General features: G+C 38.4%; 1 protein-coding gene across 2 annotated transcripts in view; it reads right to left on the minus strand.

Moving 5' to 3' along the window:
* The window catches only part of KHDRBS2 (KH RNA binding domain containing, signal transduction associated 2), a 413,845-nt gene that overhangs the window by 261,250 nt on the left and 125,834 nt on the right, over nt 1–26,761 (minus strand). For both annotated transcript variants that reach the window (XR_009621906.2, XM_060689217.2), the window contains exon 3: nt 7,010–7,126. Coding sequence is in view for 1 of the 2 variants with exons in the window: in XM_060689217.2 (XP_060545200.1) it covers nt 7,010–7,126 (117 nt within the window). In the remaining variant the exon portion in view is untranslated. The remainder of the gene's footprint in view (nt 1–7,009; nt 7,127–26,761) is intronic.

The raw sequence follows: 26,761 nt of genomic DNA on the forward strand, positions 1-26,761 counted from the left end.
CACCATGTGGCACTAATTAGATGGTTCTCAGGTAGGTGCTTTATCATCAGAATGAATGTTACTCCAAGACTGATATGTATTTGTAGAAATGCTCCTATTATTAATAGGAAAATATTTTGTACAGGTTGATAACACATTAAGAAATGTGTGTCTTTTATGTGACAGTCAAACTGCTAGATTTCCATTATCAAAATTATGATGTTAATATGAATCTTAGGGTTTTAACCTATATTATTTGCTTTACCTTTTGAACTGGAATTCAAAAGATCTTGTTCCCTTAATATCTTCAGAGGGACCTACCTCCTGTTTTACTTGTCAGGTTTCTTCCCCACATTAAAGCTGGAAGATTCATTTGGAACATATTCAGAAGAAAACTCAAGTTTGATTTGAATCCTCATGAGCAGCTGACATTATTTATTTATTTGTATCCCGCCTGCATTATTTTTTACAATTAACTTGAGGTGGAGAGCATATCCAACATATCTTATTCCCTCCTATTTTTCTCAAATCAACGGCCCTGTAGATGAGTTGGGCTATGAGAGAGCCACTGGCCTAGAAGTAACCCAGCCATCTTTCATGGCTAAAGTGGGACTTGAACTCACCATCTCCCACTTTCTAGCCCAGTGATTTAACCAATAGACCAACCTGATTCTCAAAATTATCAAATTCTACAGCCTTACCACTATTTAACATTCTCACTTAATTTAAGACTTATTCTATTTTGGGTCCAAAATATTCAAATCACTTTTTCTATACTCTTTCATCTTCTTCATACCCACTGATTCACTTATCACTTAATAGATAAATCTTTTTTCAATTTCCAGATCAGTTACCTATCAAAATGCTTCCTGTTCAACCTCAAATATGTAACAAAATATAGAGGAGCATAACTGTCAGTCACAGCTAGTATTTGATAGCAAGGATAATATTGCTCACTTGAGTAGATTAAAACAATTATTTATTTGCATATATCAGTACATGTATGTATTAAATGCCACATAATTACTAACCTAAGGTGTTACCTTGCAAAACACAGTTGCAAATATTATTGCGAATGATAGCAACCCTTGGAAAACACTATTCATGACACAAGTGTTTCCTAAGCAACGATGGCTATATATAATTCCAATTGTAATCAAATTTCACTTGTGTTTATGGTTTTAATTGCTTCCTTTCATCACATTCTCCCAGACTACTTGGAATCCTTTTGTGAAGAGATAAGGTGCAGGTAGAGAAGAAAGAAGAAGAGGAAGAAGAGCTATTTAGTCACAGGACACTTAGACGCTTGTAACAGTTTTGCAGGGCCATTCTGGTCTGAAAATGACAAGCGTCATGCAGCGCAGGAGATGGGATGGAAGTGCCTACTAACAAAATATAACAGAATAACAGAGTTGGAAGGAACCTTGAAGGTTTTCTAGTTCAACCCCTCTGATCAAGCAGGCAACCCTATATCATTTAAGACAAATGATTGTCTATTCACTTCTTAAAAACCTCCCGTGTTGGAGCACCCACAACTTCTGAAGGCAAGTCATTCCACTAACTGATTGTTCTCACTCTTAGGAAATTTCTCCTTAGTTATAGGTTGGTTCTCTCCTTGACTAGTTTCCATCCACTGCTTCTTGTTCTGCCTTCACTGCTTTGATGCTTTGCTATTATTTCAGTCTGTCCAAGGACTAGTGTTGATACTGGCTGCTTTTTTTTTCTCCCCTTACTTTTACAAAGGGTACAATTCTCTTCTGTTCCACCAGGCATGGTTCCATCATGTTAAACAAACTGCCGTGAGTTCATGAGCAAACTCTGCAATTTAGTCCCTAAAATGTTTGAATTACATTATTTAGAAAGGCATCAACATTTATACATCGATTCCCATGTTGCTCATTTAGACTAAGGGAAAGAGACATTTTGCATTTCCCTTCAAATGTCCATCCTTTTTGTGTATTTTTTCTAAAGACAATCCCTTTCTGTTCCACGCTGAACTGTCTGGATAACCTTTGTGGTAGCAGACAACAGGGTCAGTTCAAGGCCTTCTGTTGCTTGTGACAGAATAGCAAACAGGACACTCTTATCATTCAAGTCAAGCAGCTTAGCATCCAAGGTCACTCATGTTACTGTGCTGCATGGAGAGAAAAATCCCACAAATATCATCATCTTTATTCATTGTTTTAGTAAAACTATAAGAACGACATAAAAAATAATATGATGCTCCAATGTGGGACAGAAAATACGCTGACTTCTCTTTACCGAATGGGAAGGCTGGCTCTTAAGATGAATCTTCAGTTGACATTATATGACATGTTTCTCATGAATAAATCAGTTGGTGAACACAGGTGGATGGATCTGTTCTTTTTGATAAGGCTTCTCTCCAACTTCATTCATTTCAAAAGTCTCTAGAGTCAAATTTGGCGATCTGTGAACATTCTAAGTTTGGAACGGCCTTTTTGTTTTCTTGTAAAGAACCAATGTGTGACTTGCACAAGTCAGGTGGAGATTGATTCTGACCTTTGTACAACACTATAGCCCAGGTTTTACTCATAACCTATTAGCAAGAGAGAAGGGCATATCCATGCTTATAACGTAATTTTAGCTTTAAAAGTCCAAGAATTTTCCAATGGATTGTACTCAAACATCATCAACCCAGCTAGAGATACTCCTTGACTTACAACCATTTGTTTAGTGACCATTTGAAGCTACAATGGCACTGAAAAAAGTGACTTATGACCATTTTTTACACATGACCGTTGCAGCATCCCCATGGTCACATTATCAAAATTTGGATGTTTGGCAACTGGTTCATTTTTATGATAGTTTCCTGGGGTCTTGTGATCACTTTTTTGCAAACTTCCAAGGTTTCCAACAAGCAAAGTCAACAGGGAAGCCAGATTCACTTAACCACCATTTAGTAATTTAACAATTGCTGTGATTCACTTAACAACTGTGGCAAGCAAGCTGATCAAATGAAGCAAAATTCACTGGAAATGGAAATTTTGGGCTCAATTGTGGTCAGAAACTGAGAATTACCTGTACTTCATCTATCCATTATTCTTTACATTTGTTTCCTATTTTATCAGAAATTCAGGGAAGTGTTTATGTCTCTTCCCTCTTCCAATTATATCCCTAGTAATTTGGAGAGCAACAATTGGGCTAAATTTACTATCAGATGTTGAATGAGGGTTGAATTTAGATGTCCCAAGTTCTAATTCCATGCTCTAACTTCTACACCACAGTCCCCATTTTTATCTTATTTGAAGTTGGTTGTTTTTCCTATGAATTGTTAAACAATCATCATCAGTCCACCAGATGATTAACAAAATCATTACTTTCCTGGATGATTTTTTCCCTTCCTTTTTTTCCTTGTATATCGTTCAGGAATTTGAGGGCACAAAATCAAGCCAAAATAAGGAAAGAAATTACCAACAAATCATACATTTCTATAGCACATTACAGGAAAAAGATGTATTTGACTTGAAGAGAAACCAGAGTATTGTAGCAAATTACAGTAAACCACAGTTGGATTTAGTAAACCAGCATTTACTAAAGATAAACCATTTTATTCACTGCTTCCATGCAAATACCACACTAAACCAAAAACCATACACATCCCATTATGGCTTAACGTGATATGTGAACCAATCATCATGGCTAAATGCTATGTATATATCTACTACTCACTATGAATTATTCAACAACAATAGTTCAAAAAGTCATCATTTAGCTTTGGATCTATGCCAGGACCAATATTTACTTCACATTTTGGGGATTGGCCCAAGATGTTTTCTTGCCTGTGCAGACAATAGGACAGTATTTTTTGCTACACTAAATAGCAACATTTCAGTCAAAGAACAGGGAAGCAAATGACACAAATTCATTTCTCATATAATTGGTCAGTATTTACTCACTACACCACCAAATTGCTAGCCTTTCCATAGCAGCTGGAGCTGGAGATGACCAGTCTACTTTATTTGCCTTTTTATAATGCAGTCCTCACTTTGTAAATGTTGACTGGGTGAATTTGCAAACACCTATCCCAGGGGTCTGTAAGCTTAAACACTCAAAGAACCATTTGGACCCGTTTCCCACTGAAAAGAAAACACTGGGAACCACAAAACCCTTCCCGTGCCGGAATATTTCTTGAGTGGCCACAAAACTAGCATATGTAGTTGAATTAAACATTCTGTTTTCTTCTGAAAGTTTTCTTTTCTTGGATTTATCCATGGTTGGCCTACCGGGGGTTGAAAAGCTCAATAAATCACGTGCTGGTGGGTGTCGCACATTGGCGGTTGTAGCGCATATTTTGAGTGACAGGGAGCTGCAGCAGAGGGGTGAAAGAGCCACATGCGGCTCCAGAGCTGCAGGTTGCTGACCTCTGACCTATCCATTTACAGTAACAATACTACACAGCATGTCTCATTATGTTAATACATGTCTCAGTGTGTACAAACACACACATAAACACATACAGATACACTATATATCCACATAAGCTCAGACACACAGAGGTCTCTGTTTTAGAAAAAAAATGGCAATTCTGGATCATGCTGTAGCAGGAAGTAGACGTTAATGATTCACTTCTCTCCCTGTCTCTTAAGGCAATTGTTATATCTCCTATTATGATGTTTTAACTGCTGAGATAAATGACAAGGTTGACAGAAAGATAGAAAGGAACCACTACAATGTCAGTAATAACTGAGTGGAAGAGATAAACATGCCAGGCCTGATATGTAACAATCCAAATGACTGAGTAGAATTAATAAACAAATATGAGTCCTGGTTCTGCATTAAGATACGTTGCCATCACCTTGTACAAAAGCCACAATTGAGTAGCGATATAATGGAAGGAATAGGTGGGAAAGCCCAGGGGGGTAAGTAACTGGGCTGAGGCAGAAAGACAGGAGTAAACAAAGGGCAACATTATTCTTCTTGAGAAGCTACTTCTGTTCAGCTTTTCTCCTTCCATAAAAGGGGGAAATTAAGCTATTTATATGAACTAAGATCTCTATAATGAATGTACTTACTTTTCTTTCTTCCACATCATCATTTTCTCTTTTGTGTCATTGTCATGGCAGAACTAAGGAACTAATGTATTGCTCTGAAAACTACATTGAGTAATTTAGTGCAGGATAGATAGATAGATAGATAGATAGATAGATAGATAGATAGATAGATAGATAGATAGATGATAGGTAGGTAGGTAGGTAGATAGATAGATAGATAGATAGATAGATAGATAGATAGATAGATAGATAGATAGATAGATGATAAATAGGTAGGTAGATAGATAATAGATAGATAGATAGATAGATAGATAGATAGATAGATAGATAGATAGATAGATAGATAGATAGATATTGTGTTGCTTTAAATTTGATTGAGAAGAGATGCTGTACAGATAGTCCTCAACCGAAAACCACAATTGGGACCAGAGCACCTGTCATTAAGCAACATGGTTGCTAAGTGAATTGTGCCCAATTTTACGATCTTTTTTGCTGTATTGTTAAGGAAATCATGTGGTTGTTAAGCAAATCCAGCTTTCCCCATTGACTTTGTGTGTCAGAAACCCTCCCCCTGAGAATGTTGCAAGTGGCACTTCCAAAACCCTGAGATACTGCAATTGTTATACATACATTCCAGTTGCCAAGCTTTTTGATCAAGTGATTATGGGAACACCATTGTTAAATAAATGGCAATAAGTCAAGGGTAACCTGTAATTCAGGCTTCTGACTATTCTGAAGTACCTTGATGCAACTGAACCTGAAGAAAATTTTCAGGCTGATACTATCTACTATAAATTTCAAGAAATTTTAATACAGTTCCAGTATGAAAGTATACAAATGCAAGCAGATGAATAGTACCACTTCAGTGGGAAGATACCTTGGTGTATAGTCATTCTGGGCACATGACCTTGGAAGTGTCTTCAGACAATGCTGGCTCCCTCAGGTAGGAAATGGAGATAGGTACTACCTCTTAGAGTCGGACAGTGGAAAGCTTTACCTTTTGCCTATAATTTATTTCATCTAATAGGAATTCTAAAAGCACACCTGCAAGACCAGTAAGATCTTATACAGCTTGTGTTGTGCACTAATAATAATAGTACAGGTACGCAGCACAAAAACATCATTTATTGGAAACTGTGCATATTTTGGGGTCTCTTCCATTTTATCTTCACAGCAATCTATCCTGTAAATTGGGTTAAAGTGAGTGATGTGGCCTGTCGGCCGCCGGCCCCTCCAACAGCCAAATCAGATGAGGAGGAGGCATGGGAGTCAGGATCAGCATCAAGGCAACCTGAGAGCTCCAAGGGGGAAGAGGGAATGGAGTTGTCTCACACACACACACACACACACACACACACACACACAGAGAGAGAGAGAGAGAGAGAGAGAGAGAGAGAGAGAGAGAGAGAGAGAGAGAAAGGGGGGGGGGAGCCTAGGCCGGCCTTCAGCCCTCAGATGGACAGTCAACAACCCTCAGGTCTGGAGATGGCTGGTGAGGAAAAGGAGGAACAGTTGGGTCCAGTGCCTGAAGGCAGAGGAGAGGAGAGCAGTGGAAATCTGTGGGCCAATCCTTGGGAAGGAAGAGCCACTACTGCTAGTGAAGCCCCACCCTAGCTCTGGTGATAAAAGGCAGGGGGCAAAGATAAATAGATGTGGCAGACAACTATTCATCTCTCTGCCAGACAGACTTGTTAGCCTGCTGTGTGAGAGAGACTTTTTACCAGGGCACTCCCAATAAAGGAATTGTTGATTAATTACTGAGGGTTTGTCGTGTTTGGAGAGCTGGGTTAGAACAGTGACTCATAATGAAGGCACCATGGCATCTAATGAGTGTCAAGGGCAGATGAGCATACAACCCTTCATTTCCCTGGTCTCTGTGTAGCCCACTAACCACAATAGTGGTGGTCATAATTTCTAAAGCGATTTCATTTTAAAAGATATAATCTTCCAAGAATAATATTTTGAACTGTTTTCATCTTCGTTTGGTAAGATTGGAAATTAAGACTTGGTTACAATACCTTGGCTTTGTCTCTCATCGAACCTTTACCAAGGATAGACATTTTTGCACCTGTTTCCTCTTGTAATCTTTTTAAGGAATTTCCTCTTGGACCAAGGAGTTTCCCCACAAAATTAAACTAGAAAATAAAGAGAAAAGAAGGGATAAATATTAGAAAATATTTCCTTTTTGAAGTGCAGTAACAGAGAAATCCTGACCAAGAAGAGAAGATCCAGAAGTATCATTTCTCTGCAATCCCAAATCAACTGTATTTTTCTTATTCATCTCATAGCTATCCTACCTCATTGTAATGACTCAACTGTCTACACCAGTGATGGCTAACCTTTTCCAGACCGAGTGCCCAAAGCATGTGCATATGCAAACCCCAAAAATGCAAAGCACATGTGTCCCCGTGCATATGCCCTGCCCCGTGCATGCACATGGGCCACACACATGTGCTATGCCCCCTGTGCATGCGCACATGTCCCCGCATGCACTACGCCCCCCACAAATGCGAGCACACCCCCCACATGCATCCCACCCCTGCATGCGTTAACCCCCCCCACATGTGCTCCATCCCCTGACAGAGACCAGAAGACCAGCTGGCTGGTGGAAGGCGCGCATGCATGCGCGGCAGAGCTGAGCTGGGGCAACGGCTCGCGTGCCCACAGAGAGGGCACTGCATGCCACCTCTGACACGTGTGCCATAGGTTCGCTGTCACTGGTCTACACAATATAAAAAAATAATTAAAGCATTCACTATAAATTGCAAAACCTGTGCACAATATAATGATACAATAAAACAAAATAAGAGAAAAATATAAACGAAAGATGGCACAATCCATCATCTCAATAGAATGCTCTCTAAAATAGCTCATTTTTGAACATCCTCCTGAATAATGTTAGAGAGGGGACTAATCTGATCTCTGCTTGGAGGCTGATGCCTCCTCATTTCTCAAAACAATGGGTAATCCAAGGAGTTTCTCTCTAGAACATCTAGTTCAGGGCTGTCAAAATCTGGGCCCATGGGCCAGATGCGTCACGCACTGGCCACCTTAGTGAAGGGGAAAAAACTCCCAATACTTCACGTGATGCCACTGTGACGCCGTGAATTTGACAATCCTAATCTAGTTGGACGATTCTATAGATATGCAAAATGGCAAGGAGGAGCTTAATCTTTCCTTAATAATATCTGGACATGTCTATCACTTTGCAAATTATTTTCAAAGGCACTCACAAGTAAACTAAAAGCATATCATCATAAGCATACCACTTATCTTTATATTACCAACTAATAGAGATATGTACAAATTGCTTAATATACTGTATAAAAACACCTTTCTCTTATAAATGTTTGTTACCCCCAACATATTTACAGTTAGTTAATGAAACATGACATAATGAAACATATCCAACAATATATCAATAGCACATGTCTGTCTGTCTATCTGTCAGTCTATTATCTGTCATCTATTTATCTATCTGTCAATCTATCATATCCAACAATATGATATCAATAGTACATGTCTATCTGTTTATCTATCTGTCAATCTATCTGTCTATCTACAGTATCTGTCAATCTATCTGTCTGTCTGTCTGTCTGTCATCTATTTGTCAATCTATCTCTCATCTATACAAGGGGAGCTCAACCATCCACATTGCGCACATCAGCTTTGGCCTTGAACGTCTCTGCAGCAGAGTGCAGGTAGTCCTCTACTTACAACAGTTCATTTAGTGACCATCAAAGTTAACAGCACTGAAAAAAGTGATTTATGACTCTTTTTCACAGTTACAATCTTTGCAGTGTCACCATGATCATGTGATCAAAATTCAGATGCTTGGCAATTGATTCATATTTATGACTGTTGCTGTGACACAAGGTCATGTGATCCCCTTTTGTGACCTTTTGACCAGCAAAATCAATAGGGAAGCCAGATTCACTTAACAACTCGGTTATTAACTTATCAACAGCAGTGATTCACTTAACAACTGAGGCAAGAAAGGTCTTAAAATGGGGGGAAATTCATTTAAATAAAGTCTCACTTAACAACAGAAATTTGGGGCTCAATTGTGGTCGTAAATCGAGGACGACCTGTATGCTGCTCCAGTGTAGGGTGTATCTGCACATGTGAAACAAGTTGATATTGCCGTCAATGAAGCAGTATCCTTAGTGACAGATTGTCTCAAATCTACACCAATTGAGAAAATATATCCTCTCACTGGCATTGCCCCCTCTAAGGTCAGGAGAGAAGTAGCAGCAGATGCCAAGAGAACTTAAGCAAGAGAATGTTCCTCAACATCCTCTGAATGGACATATACCCCAAGCCCGCCAACGCAGATCTAGGGACAGCTTTGTGGCAAGAATAAACATTCTTGAGGGTACATACAAACAAAATTGAATTAAAAGATGGAGGAAGGAAACAATTGAGCAGGGAATAACATTAAAGGAAGATATGGCTGAAGGATCTGACCGATCTTTACCGGTTCTCCGAACTACTCAAAATTTCCGCTACCGGTTCTTCAGAACTGGTCAGAACCTGCTGAATACCACCTCTGCTATGGCCTACTGCAGGAAACTCCTACCATGCCTCCAGGCTACAGAAATCCATCATTTCTTGAACAATTTGTGGCACAGTTGAACAATTATTACTATTAGTTAGTTTTTCTTGATATTCAACCAAAACCTACTTCCCTTTAATTTAAGCCCATTCTTTTCGTCGTGATTTATAGCAACTTCAGGAGGGCCATCAATTCCCTCACTCCTAGTGTAAATAAAACCAGAAATATCTATGTGACAGATCATGAATTATTGCTCCACAACAAACGGTTCTTTCTCTTCTGCTCACCTGCCAAAAGCTGGCAGGAAATTTTTACTGACTGACTTTCGACTTGCAGTGCTAACTCCCGGAGTGTGCTAGAGGAAATTCAAATTCTTCACAAGCTCTTCGGGCTACAGAAGGAATCAATAGCCCCCTCTTGTCTTCTCTTAGATAGCTGAGAATTTCAGTCTGTCTGTTTTTGGTATGAATGTCACTTAAATTCAAATATTTCCTCATTAACTACAGGTAGTCTTTCACTTACAGCAGTTCATTTAGTGACCATTTGAAGTTACAATGGCACTGAAGAAAGGTGACTTATGACCATTATTTTCATATTTATGACCATTGTAGCATCCCCATGGTCATGTGATCAAAATTTGACTGCTTGGCAACTGCCATGTATTTAGAATGGTTGCAGTGTCCCACCGTCATGTGATTCCTTTTGCGACCGTCTGAAAAGCAAAGTCAATGGGGAAGACAGATTCACTTAACAGCCATGCTACTAATTTCACAACTGCAGTGATTCACTTAACATGTTTGGCAAGAAAGGCTGTAATATGGGGCAAAAATCATTTAACAACTGTCTCGCTTAGCAATAGGGCTCAATTGTGGTTGTAAGTCGAGGACTACTTATAGTTTGAAATAATAGGTGTCTTCTAAAAGAATCAGTTGTAGGAAAAAGTTAAAAAAAAATGTTCATCCTCCTTTCAATGCTGTACAGATAATTTTTTAAAAAGTCATTGGAAAAAAAAAATTCAGCAAAGTTCCATGAGAAGTTTTAGTTCGTTCGCATCTTTCAGAGCTCTTTCTCCGATGTCAATTCGACTTTCATAAAAGCTTTCTTCAAAAGAATTGTTCTACCAAAATTTGTGGGGTGTTTATGATTTTTATAATGCAGACATCAATCACACTGTAGTGATGTAGAATTAAGAAATAAAGAAACTAGCACCATTTAATTTTAAGCCAATGTGGAGATTGTTATAATGCAAAGTCTATCAATGGTTTTATGAAACATTTTTAATTACCTGATCAGCTTGTATTATGTATTATATATAACCTGGATGACACTCAAATTGGAAGAAACTTAATTATTTCAAAAATTGTATATCAAAATCTAATTATAGGATGCACTATAATTCATTGGAATTTTGTTATCATTAATAGCAATTATAATTAAGGCAGTACTTACATAGTGATTTGCATGTTCATAACGCAATGCAAACATTAATTTTCTTATTCAAGTCAGATCTATATTCAAAAGAAACTACTTATTTTAATTTTACCGATGTGCTCTTGCTCATTAGCATATCTTTAAAGAGGCCATATTAATTTGCAAGCAGCTCTGTTTCAACAGACACAGCTTAAAATCTTACAATTTCCCCAAAACTGTGAGGAAATGAGTTGAAAGTGCTGGTGTTTCTTTGCAACGTTACAATTATTGGAAGTGGGAATAAGTCTTGCGTCTCAGAAGGCTTTCAGTCTTACTACACATCAGCTATCTCAATTAATCAAGTATTCCTGGAAGAAGTATGTTCCCCTTTGATATTCAGGGGTCAGTAATTACTTTCTTCTAGGGCCATTGCCTGATCTTAACTGTAGATCTTGCAGAATACAATGATACGGATAATAACAGGAATATAATAATAATAACAAAGCAAAGATAGTACTAATTGTGATAGGCATCTTGGATGCAATGCCAAAATAACTGGAGCACCAGTTGAACACCATCGGTATTGACAAAATCACTATCAATTAATCACAAAAGGCAGCTTTACTTTACAGCTTACATCCTTTCACCATCAAACACCAACATCTGCCCATCCCACCTTCTTGGGAAGGATTTGATAGGTGGGTAAAAATCCCAACTCCAGTCTAAACATCTGTCTGACTGTGACCAACCCTAATACCGTAATAATAAATGATAAAGATTGTGTTAACCGATTATGTTTAGCTTTAAATTCAGTATGGATAGTTGAGTTTTGCTCCACAATGTTATCAATTCACTGGAATATTTTATTTTTTTGATATGCTAGATCCACATATTCAAACCTGCTGTTCAAAAGAATGATTTACCAGATGAGGTTTTTCTGTCTCTCTGGAAGAGAAAGAAAAATGGAGAACATGACACCATAGAAATGATCCATGATAGGATCAAAATACAACTTCAACATTAACACATATCGTGGTAAGCTAGTTCATGCAATTTCTTCTTGTTTGTTGGTTGTTAATTGAATATATTAGATTATTCTATGAAAGTCGTAGCATATGACTTATCATTATATCTGTAGAGTTGTAAAAGGTCCATTCTGATGTGTTATTATCAGGGTTATTATCAGTTGTGAAATTCAATTTTTTTTACTACCAGTTCTGTGGCATGGCTTGGTGGGCGTGGTGTGGCTTGGTGGGCATGGCAAGAGAAGGATACTGCAAAATCTCCATTCCCTCCCCACTCCTGAGGGAAGGATATTGTGAAATCTCCATTCCCATCCCACTCTGGGACCAGCCAGAGGTGGTATTTGCTGGTTCTCCAAACTACTCAACATTTCCGCTACCGGTTCTCTGAACTACTCAAAATTTCTACTACTGGTTCTCCAGAACCTCACCCCTGGTTATTATAGTATGTACCATGTTGAGCTTTCTTGATCAAAGATGGAAATTAAATATAATAAGTGTGTCCATGTGTCCGTATGTATAATGAATTCCTGGTGTCTTTTTGGCAGCAATTCAGAAATGGTTTACCATTGTCTTCTTCCAAAACAATGTTTTTTGACTTCCTAGTCCGGTCTGCACCTTTGGCATTTGCTAATATTGTCCTGTTTGAATATTAGTTATGTCTTATTTGATTTTTTGAGATCTGCCAAAGTAGCCAAGTGTAATACCACCTAGCTGTGTGGGGATAGTCACACATACATATACACATACTAGACCAAAATTGTGTTCCTATGTCTCTCCCTATTTATATTTTTGCATTGCAAGTGGAAAATTGTAAGTGGTTCCTTGACTGAAAATTTGTCCCCTTTTGAGTGGTGGTGTTGAGGGTACTGCATATTTTATATCACAAAAGATTTCCCTAGTGAATAGGTACTAGAACAATAAAGGGAAGCAAATTGTTTTGTGCATTTTATATAGATTCACTGCACTGAACAGAACAAAACTTCATCTAAAATATCTTCACATCAGTTTAAACGAAGCTTTTACCAAAGCTTATATCAAAATATGCTTAGAATTGCTTTTGGTGAAATACGTGTATTTTAATGGGCCTTTCTGAAAGGTGAGACAAATAAATTCTGATTTATAAGAGTAAAGTTAGACTCTTTGGTAGAGTCTACTCTAGAAGCAATTATTTCTTCAGTTGCCTGCTTCATCATTTCCAAATATCTTCCATAGTGGAAAAAAACACATATGGGCATTTTAAAGGCTTTACTTTCAAACAACAACAACTGCAAACATTCGGACTAAGATCCTCATAATCTGTAGAAATAATGACATAAACACTTGATCTTAGGTACTTTTGTCTTTCTCAGTAAAGTTTGCTTTTTTTTTCTTTCTTGTAATCATCAGCCCTTTAATCTACCATCTGGTTCAATATTTCTTCCCCCCCCCCGCACCCCCCCAGAAATGGACTGTCTTTAGAGTTCCATATGGAGCCTTTCAAAGATGAAACTTGTGATTCTCTATTGTCAGCAAAGGCAGCCAGGCTTTGAAATGATACGTTACATTTGTCTGTCTTCTGGGACACATTATTTGCAACGATCATCAGACAAGGATTGCCTTTGTCAAAAACTTTGATGAACTTGTGTGGTTTCCATTTTTTTTTTTTTGAAACAAACTGGAATTCAAAGAAGAAATTACCCTTAAAGAACCATTGCTTTTTACTTCATTGCTCAAAGCCCAAACTTTTGGGTTTTTTTTTTTTTCAATTTACCTTTAAGCCCCCCTTAGAGTACTTTTTGAATGCGGCAGCTCTCTAGGTGAGCTGGATGTTTATTCCCAGAATCTCAAGGCAGCATATCCAAAAAAAAAAAAAAAAATGTGTTGACTGGCAACTGTGAGAATTGTAGTCCAACATATCTCAAGGGCAACCGGTTGGAGAAAGCTGCTGCGTGACCAAAGTTTATTTATAAGCAGCTTCTTCGAGATGCAATCCCATAGCAGCATGGGAATGGTGAATTATGCAAAGCTATGAGTGGTGCCAAGGAGATCAAGTAAGAGGGGTTTTCGCATTCTGCCAGGCACGTCTTCTACCTCCTTCTACTCTACTTCTAGGGTGTTTTTAAAGTCAGAAAGGCTCATGCAACTGGCATTATCTGTCTCACTGTAAGAAACATCAGAGTTCCCGACTGCTTGAGAATGCAACATCCACACAGCATCCAGGCAACTGTGAAGAGACTCAGAAAAAATGATTAGCACTTGGCCACTTTCAGTATTTCGGGCTTAGGAACAAGGAAATTGGGAGTTCTAGGTCTCCTTTAGGCATGAAATGTGGCTGTTGTTGTGAAGAATAATAGAAGGCAGGAGCATTAGGTATATTGATGCCTTGAGCTGAATATATATATATATTACTGATAAAGAAATAAAGGGAGACTGGTATAGATCTATTTCAAGCTTCTTAGCTCTCATCAGCCAGCCTTACCCTTACTTGGATTCGAACCTGGGCTGCTTGCATGTTAGGCAGTTGTATTAACCACTGAGCCACAGGTTCTCCTCCCTTCATCAGCCTGAGCCAGGGGAAAGATTAAGTGTTTTACCAAGACACCTGGTCTACTCCAACATGTGGGTTAATACAACTTCCTAACATGCAGGTAGCCCAGGTTCATATCCAAGTAAGGGTAAGGCTGGCTGATGAGAGCTAAGAAGCTTGAAATAGATCTATACCAGTCTCCCTTTATTTCTTTATCAGTAAAATATATTTGGTATTAAAAAAAAATGGTTTGTTGTAGATGCAACTGCTTGAGGGCTCCTGGGTTGGAGCTGAAAGGCAAAAGAGAGCAGAATGCTCTCTCCCACATGTTGGAGTAGACCAGGTGTCTCCGTAAAACACTATATATATATATATATATATATATATATATATATATATATATATATATATATATATATATATATATATATATATATATATGTGTGTGTGTGTGTGTGTGTGTGTGTGTGTGTGTGTGTGTGTGTGTGTGTGTGTGTGTGTGTGTTTTCTTTCCTTTTCGTAGGCTTCGTATGTGTATTTCTCTTTAGCCAGGTTCTTCCTACGTAAACCAAGATTTTTATGCAGCCCTAGTTCAGTGAAATCACAATTCACTAATTTCTAGGCTTTTTTTTCTGGCAGCCAGCAAACACTCTGCTGCCCATTGGGAGACTAAGGAGACTAAGATAGATCTATTTCGGACTTATAAGTCCTCACCAGTTAGCCACACCCTCATCCCATGTATACTCCCTGTAAAGGTCCCTGTATAAGTCCGAAATAGATCTATATATATATATAAAGAGAGGGAGGGAGGGAGGGAGGGAGAGAGAGAGAGAGGGAGGGAGGGAGGGAGGGAGGGAGGGAGGGAGAGAACACAGACACATTAAACCAATACTGGAGAGAAACAAAGGCTGGAAAAATTCTGATTTCCCCCCACACACACACACACAAATGATGCTTATGTAGCCTGTAATTGAGTTAATCTGCGCTGCCCTCCAGATTCCTTGCAACCCGCTCAACAAATCTGCATTCATTTCCATAGCTGAATTGAAATAAATTATTCATTATGAAAATGGATTTTTCCAGCTAGAAATAATATTTATTTCATTATTACTCTGCCATTAAGGAGCAACATGCATACTTAAGACCCCATTCAGCACAAGGCTACAGTGAGGAGTAATACATGCTTTCCTTTGTATGCATAGCCATTTAATAGACATTTTAGACATTTTTTTCTTCTTCACTCCTCGGTGATCAGGGTTCCCTTCCCACCTTTAAGGGGAGGGAAGGAGAGTGGGGAGGAATCGCGAATCTTACTCTGATAACCGATGATTGCAGTAAAAAGCAGTCTAATTTGCTTTTATATAATATTAGTCAGAGGGGGAAAGCACTGAGAAGCTGCCACAGAAGGATAATTACAGGTTTGTGATGCTGTATTGGAAGAGATTCATTATAAATATGAAAGAAAGAAAAAAGCAAGTTTTTTTTGTGTCATAAACACAATGGTGCTACAGTGACAACTGTATCTGTTTCAGAAAGATGCATAGTATTAAAATGAGGGGTATTCCATTCACTAATACGTTGCAGATTTACATAAACCCTGTCTGGAATACCTATTAAATATTCTTTTTTTTTTTAGGGGTGGGGTGGGGGGAATGGGAGAAAAGATGAAAGAGGGAACAAACTTACTTCCTTCTTTCATTTTTTAAAAATTATTTGAGGAAGTGGAGCCCTGCAGCTGTGGAGGCTATTGTTTGCTTCTTCAAAATGCTTTGTTTTAATGGACAGTTTAGAGCAGTGTTTCTCAACCTTGGTAGCTTGAAGATGGGTAGACTTCAACTCCCAGAATCCCCCAGCCAGTGCTGGGGTTTAAGTCCACTCATCTTCAAGCTACCAAGGTTGAGAAACACTGGTTTAGAGAAAAATGCCAGTCTTAGCAAAAGGACACCATTTATTTTTGTGGTAGCTATTATCCCACTTCTCAAATACCAAGTAGGATCAATGTTGTCAATCCTGCTTTTCCATCTCTTTCTCCTTGCTTGTCCACAGTTATTCTATGGGATTTTCTTCCCATCTCTGCTCATCTTTTCTTCATGCTTTGCCATATCACACATCTGTTTTAAGTAGCCATTTCCACTTGGACCTTCAACTGTTGCTTGGGCGCTGAGTAACTGGCACATGGGAGTAGCTGAAGAGGGAGATGTGACAGCAAAGGCCAGGTGCCTTATAGAATAGCATATTTATACAGATAGTCCTTGACTTTCAAGAGTTCATTTAGTGACTGTTCAAAGTTACAAAGCACAAATAATAGTGTGCCATTTTTCACCCTTACGACCATTGTGGCATTCCTGTGGTCATGTGATCAAAATTCAAATGCTTGGCAACTGGTTCATATTCATGATGATTGCACTGTCCTGAGGTCATATGATCAGCTTTTGCGACCTTCTGACAAGCAAAGTCAATGGGGAAGCCAGATTCACTTAACATCCATGTTACTAAACAACTGCAGCAAGAAAATGGGGCAAAACTCACTTAACTAATGTTTCACTTAGCAATACAAATATTGGGCTCAATTATGGTCGTAATTCGAGGACTACCTGTATAAGGTAAGGAAATTAGGACAAGATGTCATCCTTCCTCGGTTGCATGGATTGGGCAGAACCCCTTAGCAACACACATTTTTCTCAAGAAGAGAGTGAAAAGTGGTAGATTTCGAGGAGGAGGAGGAGGAGGAGGAGGAGGAGGAGGAGAAGAAGAAGAAGAAGAGGAGGAGGAGGAGGAGGAAGAGGAAGAAGAGGAAGAAGAAGTAGTGCTGATTAAATTTCAAGTAGGAAGCCACACAAGTCTGAAGAAGGATATGAAGACGGATGATTAGGAGGAAGGATAGGCGCTGTAAAATGCAGAAGATCCTGGAGGAGGTTGTTACTTGCATGGCGTGGATTTCTTTTGTGAGGATGGGTGGGAAAAGGCAAAACATCAAAGTATGGGCAATTTGCTTTGAAAGTGTGGTGTGTATGGATGTGTACGTGTGTTGTGTACAATTGTAAAAAGGAATTGGGAAGAAAGCATATTGCTGAATCCAGTCCATTTTTCAGGCTAAGGATTCAAATTAAAACATCCCTGAAAAAACTGGCTCTGTATCTATGTCATCCCTTGCCTTGGAGGGTTCCTCCATTGAAGGGGAGAAAGAAGCAGAAAATCAGATTGTGCCTGCAGATGCATACCTTCTAATGGAACTGGCCAAGGACTGGGCAGCTTATCTTAATGGATGACACACACACACACACACACATAAGTAGATGCACAAACATTCCAAAAATGAGAATTCTCCTGAGGCTGTACCATCTTTCACAATATCTTCCAGAATAGACATATGTGCTGGCAGTATATCTACATAAAAGCTGTTACACCTTTTGCTGCTGATGAAGAGGGATCCAACAGGGAGACACAATCAGCCTCTGAGCTGTCTTTTGAGTTGCAAGGCTTTTGCATTGCAAAACAGTTCAAATGTCTCCTCAAGGTGAGGAGACCACACATTTGACCCTGAGAGGGTCTTTGGTGTCACCTGGCGTATAGGCCTATTGGGTATATGCTGATCTTTAAATGTTTGATTTGATAGCCTCTTGGGTAGTCCTTTTCGCCTGGTGATTCAGATTTGTTTCTGAGCATCACTATCTTATAATGAAACAAACAAGCAAACAAACAAAAACAGGAAAAGGAAATCCTGGGAGTGAGTCAAAAGCAATATAATTAATATTGCTGGGAAAGATATTTTAAACACGATCATATAACGGCTGATGATATTATATGAGCATGAAAAAAGGTGACCAGTGTCAATCACATAATGCGTGAATGTGGAAGAAACCTGAACTGATTCTCTTTTCCATTCTGACAACTTCCAGGATCGAGGCTTTAAGCCAAGGAATCAACCTTGACTGTTCTTTGAAAGGACAGATATTGAAACTGAAGCTCAAACACTTTGGCCACCTAATGAGAAGAGAGGACTCCTTGGAAAAGACCCTGATGTTGGGAAAGACTGAAGGCAAAAAGGGAAGGGGACGGCAGAGGATGAGATGGCTAGACAGTGTCACTGACGCAATGAACATGAATTTGGGCAAAGTTTAGGAGACAGTGGAGAACAAGGGGTACTGGTGTGCTATGGTCCATGGTCGCAAGGAGTCAGCCATGACTTAGCAAGTAAACAACAATAACAAAACAACAACCAAGGAAACTGATTAACTGAATAGGCAATTAGGTCAGTCCAAATTACATCACAATACAATAAAATAAAATTAGCAAATTTGGGGCAGTTTCACAGGCAGGATAACCATATTACAAACAGTATCTTGAATCTTTGTGATATCATATTGTTTTAAAAACATTTCTAGGACTAGGCTCCAGAGTATGCATAAAATCGTTTTTTAGTGGTCTTCGTTACAAGACATCAAATGATATACTTCTAAGACACTCTACATTTTCTGTTTGTTTCTGCTGCTAAAAGGAAACAAGCATACCTGCTATTACTCAATGGTAAGTAAGATGGGTACATTTTAAAACAATTCCTCCTTCTCTGAAAGCTTTACTGGAATTCTTTCATTCTGTATAAGCAGATCAAGGTCCCCGCTGACCTGCAAATGAAAGCTAATCAATGTTCCAATGTCTCCTAATAAAATTTAGTAGAGCATATCTGAAAACAAATACTGTAAATCAGAGACTTAAAGAGCAAAATAAAAAAAAAAGTATAAGAGCTCATAAATATCTGTCTCCTGAACATAAAGTGGGTTCCTATAATCTCCCCCCTTTCCTCCTTTTGAAAACACTAATAAAAGGGGGGATTAAGTTGTAACACTCACCACTTTGGCACATCCAAAATAAATTGGAAGACCACATTATTCCCTTTTGATTTTGTATGATACTATTTAACAATTGCAGCACATTAAGCCTGTGACTGAACTCTTTGCTGAGGGGAGGGAAGTTTAGTGTCCCTTCAGTTCTTGGAGTTTCTATGTGCTGTACTGCTCTACAGTAGTGGCCGAAATTGTGGAAACCTTTTGGGAAAAGTGTATTTTCTAAAACTAGCTAATAACACCACTTTTTTTTTTTTTTGAGTAGTACCATAAAGTTATCTATCAATGGAAAGATAATTTAATCAAGAATGTAATGCAATAACTTTTATGAAGGATTTGCTATTAGAAGTTACAGGATAAAGAAGAAAAGTGAAACACATACTAAAAACGAGATATACAAAAATTATCACATCAGTTAATACTTAATTGGGTAGCCTTTAGCATGAATTACGGCCTTACAACATCTTCCCATGGACCGAACCAAGTCTTTTAGTTCTGCACGCTTATAATGTGAAACCAAGATTGAATGATTGCTTCAATTAACTGGGTTTTATTGCTGGATTGCTTCTGACTAACAAGTTTCTTTAGTTGGCTTCATAGATTTTCAATTGGGTTAAAATCTGGGCTATTCACAGGCCACTCCAGCAGTGGAATATGATTATCTTGAAACTCCAAAAAAAAAGTGGTGTTATTAGCCATAAAACCTCAAAAATATACTTTTCCCAAAAGGTTTCCACAATTTTGGCCACTATTGTAGAAGCATTTCTGGGAGATGGGACTCAAAGAAATATAACATGTAGAAACTCCAGACTCCAGCCGTGATGGCATTTCTAGAGCAGTCATATAACTTGATTGACGTATTATTGACATATAGTATGTTTAAGGTTTGATATTTTGTTTCTTAACCGAAAGGTCTTTTCAAATGCATTCTTTGGCATTGTAATCAGAAACCACATATCAGATTCAGGATTATCAAGAAATAGTAAGAACTTAAAAATTAGCATGATCTACAAGTTATTTCCTTTTAAGTTTGTCACACAGTCAGATGGATTTGGCATTCTTTTCTACCTTTTCAAGGGATAGGCAGATGTTGATGTTTGATGGCGTTAAAGGTATTGTTGCAGGATGTAAGCTATTCCAAGGAAAGGTGCTTTTTGCCATTGGCGGGTGGCTATTTTGTCAGTGCCAATGGTCTTCATTATTATGGTTCGGTGTGCAGTCTGCCAGATGTTCAGACTGGATTTGGCATTTTTGTCTACCTATCGAGTCATTTTCAAGGACTTGGGATAGGCAGATTTGGATGTTGGACAGTGTTACATATATTGTTAAAGAATGTAAGGTGTTCCAAGCAAAGCTGCCTTTTGCATTCAACTGATAGTGAATTTGTTATTGCCGATGGTGTTCAAGTGGTGATCCAGTTGTTTTGGGACTGCATCCAAGGCATCCATGTTTTTTTGTTATTGTTACTGTTCGTTATTATTTTGCATTTAACTCCTTGAGAAGAAACTAAATTTACTACATTGTAGAATTACTTCTCAAATATTTGGCATGTGACCGTTTTAAAAAAAACTGGGTTATCCTTGACTTACAACCACAATTGAGACTGGATTTTTTTTTGTTGGTAAGCAAAGCAGGTTGCTAAGTGAGTGGTAGCCAATTTTGTGATCTTTTACAGCAGTTGTTAAGTGAATCATGTGGTTGTTAAGAGACTCTAGCTTGCCCCATTGATTTTGCTTGCTGGAAGCTACCTGGGAAGATTAGAAATGGCGATCAACTTTTCCTGGGATGCTGTAACCATTGTAAATATATGCTGATTATTAAGAACCTGAATTTTGATCATGTGACTATGGGGATGCTGCAAGGACTACGGGAACCAGCAGCACTACTCAGGTAACTCTGAGGAGAAACAAGAAAGTTCAGTTGCCCCCCGGAAAAGCACCTTTGGGACAACCATGACCTGGATGACTGAGAATCTGTACATAAATCACTTTTTTTCAATCTGTGGTAACTTTAAATGGTTGCTAAATGAATGGTTGCTAAGTTGAGGACTACCTGTTTGTATTCTCAGAAAGAGACACATGTGCTTAACAGAAATTTGTCAAATCTCATCTTTAAATAGGCTTTTCATTGGCAGAGAGGCAACTTTAGATAATATCATCTTCTATGTGGTCTATGCGTGATGTAAAAGTTCACTTAATGATATATTTAATTATGACATCATTTTTACTTTCATGGAAAAAAAGCATTATAGTATTATTGCAGGTTGCTTTGTTTCCCTCATTTTTGTTTCTTTATATTACTATTATTATCTTTTAAAATGTCTTATTTTAATTTATAGCTTGTATTACCTCATATTTTTTACATACGTTATTTGTTTTTGAGTAACCTGGAATGACATTAACAGGTTATGGTTTCAATTGTTACTGTTATTAGTAACTGTAGTATTTAGTCCTGTGTCTAAAATTCAGTAAAATGACATTTAAAAACACTGTGAGGCCACAAATAAATAAGTAAAGTAACCCTTAACAAAACTTTCACACATAAATTAGCTTTGAGCTGTCCCAGTGTGAATAGGAATTGCATCTCTCCTGACAACCCATCCAAAAAATTCTTTCTGCAATGGCCTGTATTTATTGACAAGCTGTACATGGGCTAGTCTCAGCCACTGCCTCTCTTCACACAAAAAGCTCATTTGAGTGCTTCAAATTAACATAATCATTGAGAAGTAGCACAAGGCAAACCCAGAAGGGTTTCTAATAGAATTAGTGTGGTTTCTAAGGCAAGAATCTATTTTTACTAAACAATCAATGGAATTGTATCTGGATTTACAAGTCAGATACCTTCAGCTTATCAAAATATTCCTTGTCTCTTTCAAAGACAACTCAGCCTATTAAAATACTTCATAAAATTCTTGCCATCCATTACAGAAATAGGGTTTTCCTGACAGATCAGATTATTATAAATGTTTCAAAGGAAGCTAGGAAGTTCATGGATTTTTTAATTTATTTCCTTAAAAAGGATTTTGCTCTGTATGTATATTCATGAAGACAAGAAAAAGTCATCTACTAGAATAATGCTTTAATTAAGACTATATATTAATCAGATATTTGAAAGCAAGAATAGTCACAGAAGACTTTGAACAACAGGTTTCTGGAAAGTAGGAGTTAACTAATGTATCCTAAATTATTACGCCCACATTTGGAAATATTTGAAGTTTGGTGAATGATTCTATATTCTACAAGGTTGAGAATGGTGTGCTATCTCTCTGCAAATATATATTGTTTTTGAGAGGGGACAATTGTCACCTAGGAAATTTGGGTGGCATCTATAGGCATTCTTCCTGAAATACCTGGACCTGAGGCCTGGTTTGTGAAATTGGACAAATTAATATTGCTCCTGTTGTACCATTCTGATGCTGCACAGTAACATCCCAATCCATATTGCTTGGCCTCAGTGTAAGGTGACCAGATTTTAACATTGGTAAAGAGGGACATTGTGGGCGTGGCTTATTTTCTGGGCGTGGCTATCTGGTCATATGACTGGGTGGGCGTGGCTATCTGGTCATGTGACTGGGTGGGCGTGGCTAGCTGGTCATGTGACCGGGTGGCCATGGCTATGTGTATAGGGTAAGGTGAACAGATTTTAACATTGGTAAGAAGGACACCATTGTGGGCGTGACTTATTGTGTGGGCGTGGCTTGGAGGCCATGTGACTGGGTGGGCGTGGCTAGCTGGTCATGTGACCAGGTAGCCATGGCTATGTGTATAGGGACTACTCAGAGGGCTGAAAAGTCATTTCTGACAGGTCCTCACACTTTTGACTGGTCCTCACACTTATGACCATCCTCACATTTATGCCCGTGCAGTATTCTTAACAACCATGTCACTCATTTCACAACTGCTTCTCTTCAACATGGTGACAAGATAGGGCAAAAATGTAAAATGTGAGGACAGTCGTAAGTTCGAGGACTGGTCAAAAGTGTGAGGACCAGTTAAAATAACTTTTTCAGCCCTCTGAGTAGTCCATATGCACAAAAGGATTAACCAGAGGGCTGAAAAAAGTCATTTCTGACAGGTCCTCGCACTTTTGACTGGTCCTCACACTTATGACCATCCTCACATTTATGCCCATGCAGCATTCTTAACAACCATGTCACTCATTTCACAACTGCTTCTCTTCAACATGGTGACAAGATAGGGCAAAAATGTAAAATGTGAGGACAGTCATAAGTTCAAGGACTGGTCAAAAGTGTGAGGACCAGTCAAAAATAACTTTTTCAGCCCTCTGAGTAGTCCATATGCATTAAAGGATACAGCAATAGAGAGGGATGAAGGAATGGAAATTAGAGTAGGAGTGAGGGTAAGAGAGGGAGGAAGAGAGGAGGAGAAGGAGAAAGGAAGAGGAAGTAGGGAGGAGAAAAAGAGGGTGGGGGGAAGAGAAAGTAAGAAGGAAAGAAAAGAGAGTGGTGGTAGGTTTGAGGAGAAAGATTGCTGTACAATAAAAAAGATGAAAGGGAAGAAAGCCAACCCCAAGCAAATATAAAGATATTAAGATTAAGAATGAATTGTTAAACTTTAAAGAATAAAAGAGAACAAATATGAATAAATAGCAATAATTAGAAACACACATACAAACATACAATGTATTTTCTTTGAACAGAATATTTGGCTGGTTCACAAATTTAAACAGCGTTTAGTCATTTCAATTAAATTTACAATTTCTATATTTCCTTTTTGCCATATTTATTCCTCATCTATTTTTTAAAAAAAACAATATTACCCTTCATCCTCATCTCTAATCTTAATCAAATTCAATTTTTCCCTTCTATTCTATATTATACCCCTTCCCATTGTCATCTATTTTTATATCCATCCTCACATTGGTTAATTATGTAATTATGTAATACAGTTGTTTAATACAAATTCAACATTTTAATATAAATCAATTAGTTATATAACTATCTTTTTTGTATATTAATCAATATGAACATGAATATTCCAATTATTTCCATGCAATCCAATTTCTTACAAATCAATTAATTATATTTACCAATAATAATAAACCAAATAATTTCCCCCATATATTCCTCCAAACCACAACTTAACCATTTCTGCTTTCAACACAATATACAATTATTAATAGTATCTCAATTATTACAATTCCCTAGTTAAATACAGCTTTTTTTCTTTTGTGTTTTAAAATCTTAAACTCTCCTCTTTTGCCCAAAATTTCCCATTGTTTGCAGTTTTGTACCTACCTTTTTTGGTGAGGAAAAAGAAAAAGAAAAAGAAAGAAATCTCTCTCTGCCTCATTTTGTCACCTTGCAGGTTTAGTTTCACTTTCGCCTTTGTTTTCAGTATAGCTAGGGGGGGAAAAATCTGCTCCAGGAACTTTTTGCAGCTTTTTGCAGCTAATTAACCTAGCGGAAGCTGTTAACAGGGGCTGTTTTTTCTATTTTTGCAGACATGGGTCTATTCATTTTTTTTTTAACACTGATCAGCTGTAGGTCGGCCCTTTGAAGCCCCGCGGCAAGAGTTTAAAGACTTTTTTTTCCCTCTAGCCATCAGCGGGGTTTCAGGAGGCAGCCGGGAGTCAGGAGCAGAATGAAAAATCGGGACTTTTTTAAAACGCCGCGGGACGCGGGACAAATTGCTCAAAAGCGGGACTGTCCCGCCAAAAGCGGGACGTCTGGTCACCTTACCTCAGTGCCAAGATGGTGGTAGAACTCCCTACACTCATGTTGCTGAGAGATGTCAGCAGTTAACGTACAAAACCATCAACACTCATCAATGTAATCATTGCAGGTGCTCTAACACATACTGAGATCCCCAAGCCCAGTGACACTATCATGTCTTTAAGGCCTTACATAATGTAAGTTGGGTCAGGATCAATCTAATCTCTGGAGGGCATCCACCATGACAGAAAAGGTTCTCTTCCCAGGTCCTGCCAGATATCACTCATTCAAGGACAGGAACCAGAAGACGCCTTGCTGGACCTAATGAGACATAATTGGGGAGAGGCAGTCCCTCAAATCACTGACTCCTGACACTAAGGGCTTTATATATTATCACCAGCATCTTAAATTGGACCTGCAAGCTTACTGGTAACCAATGCAGCTCGCAGAGCAGAGATATAATGTGGGCTAATCAAGGAATGCAAATAACTGCTCATATGTTGTTTTATTCTGTATTGGAAGTAGATTCTGGAATGTTCTTCAAGGGCATCCCCATGTAAAACAAATTGCAGTCATCCATTTAGGGCAGGCCTGTTAAACTGGCAGCTTGCGGGCCAGATACATCATATGCAGGCCACACCCACCGCAGCTCCGCAAAGGCAAAAAATGTCACAATACGTCACAATCCAGTTCATGATACGATCAAGTTTGACACTCATGATTTAGAGGGTGACCAAGGCATGAGTGACTGTGAAGAAAGTCTCGCAGTCCAGGAAGAAAGTTTATTAGATTTCTATACTGCCCTTCTCCCAGGGGACTCAGGGCAGTGTACAGCCATATTAAAACACATAAATTTATAAAATTTAAAACCAATTAAAATCAAATATATAAAATTTGGCCCTCAATTTTTGGCACAACTCAATGTGAAGTTTTGCAATGTTCTTCCAAGCAACATCAATCATGAGCCCAGGTGGAGCCTCAACATATAAGCAGGCTCTGTTTGTGATAAAGCAATCCCATCCAGAACAAAAGATGGCACTTCCCTGGAACCAGGGGCCCTAATACCCAAAATATGTTGAAGTAATATGAAGTAATATACAAGCTGAGTCAAGCTGACAAAGTGGTGAGAACTGACTACTTTGACTGACAGGGAGTGCTTCACTAGTACATCTTCAATCATAGTCCTTTGGTCAATACAATGGTTTGTTCATATCTGCTTTATCTTTTTTGCTAGTTCTGTCTCAGTGAAACAGGATTTAGGGAACAGAGTGCAGGCAGAATCAATAAGGTTGCTAGAATATGTGTGTGTCTGTGTGTATTTTGGTATCTTCCAATCAGTCCTAACTTTGCAAGCATTCCGTTCTTCCTGTCATTGTCATAATTAAATTTCATTCCCTGGTGTTTGTCAAGCTCTCTATGTTGTTGCTTTTTTTAAACTGGATAGCATTCACTTATTTTTTTAACCCATTCAAATTTAGATCTGTCAGTATGTTTCCTACATATCTGGCTATAATTATTCCCTGACTTTTGTAGCATACACAGTGCCTTGTAAGGGACAACTCTTCATTTATCTTTCCAGTGAGAAGGTATTAGAGTTATTTGCTATTACGAGGCAACAGTAGCTCGTCCTGCTAGGGCAGAGATGTCAAGTAGCCAGATCAATATTAGTCCAAAGTAAGTTTTTTGGTAGTATAACCATAAGAAGCAGAAACCTAGGCAAGCTTCTACTAAAAACAAGGTGAAGTGGGATCTTCAA

Source organism: Pantherophis guttatus, chromosome 1 (genome assembly GCF_059756535.1).
Source record: "Pantherophis guttatus breed Tessera chromosome 1, ASM5975653v1, whole genome shotgun sequence".
Classification (NCBI taxonomy): domain Eukaryota; kingdom Metazoa; phylum Chordata; class Lepidosauria; order Squamata; family Colubridae; genus Pantherophis; species Pantherophis guttatus.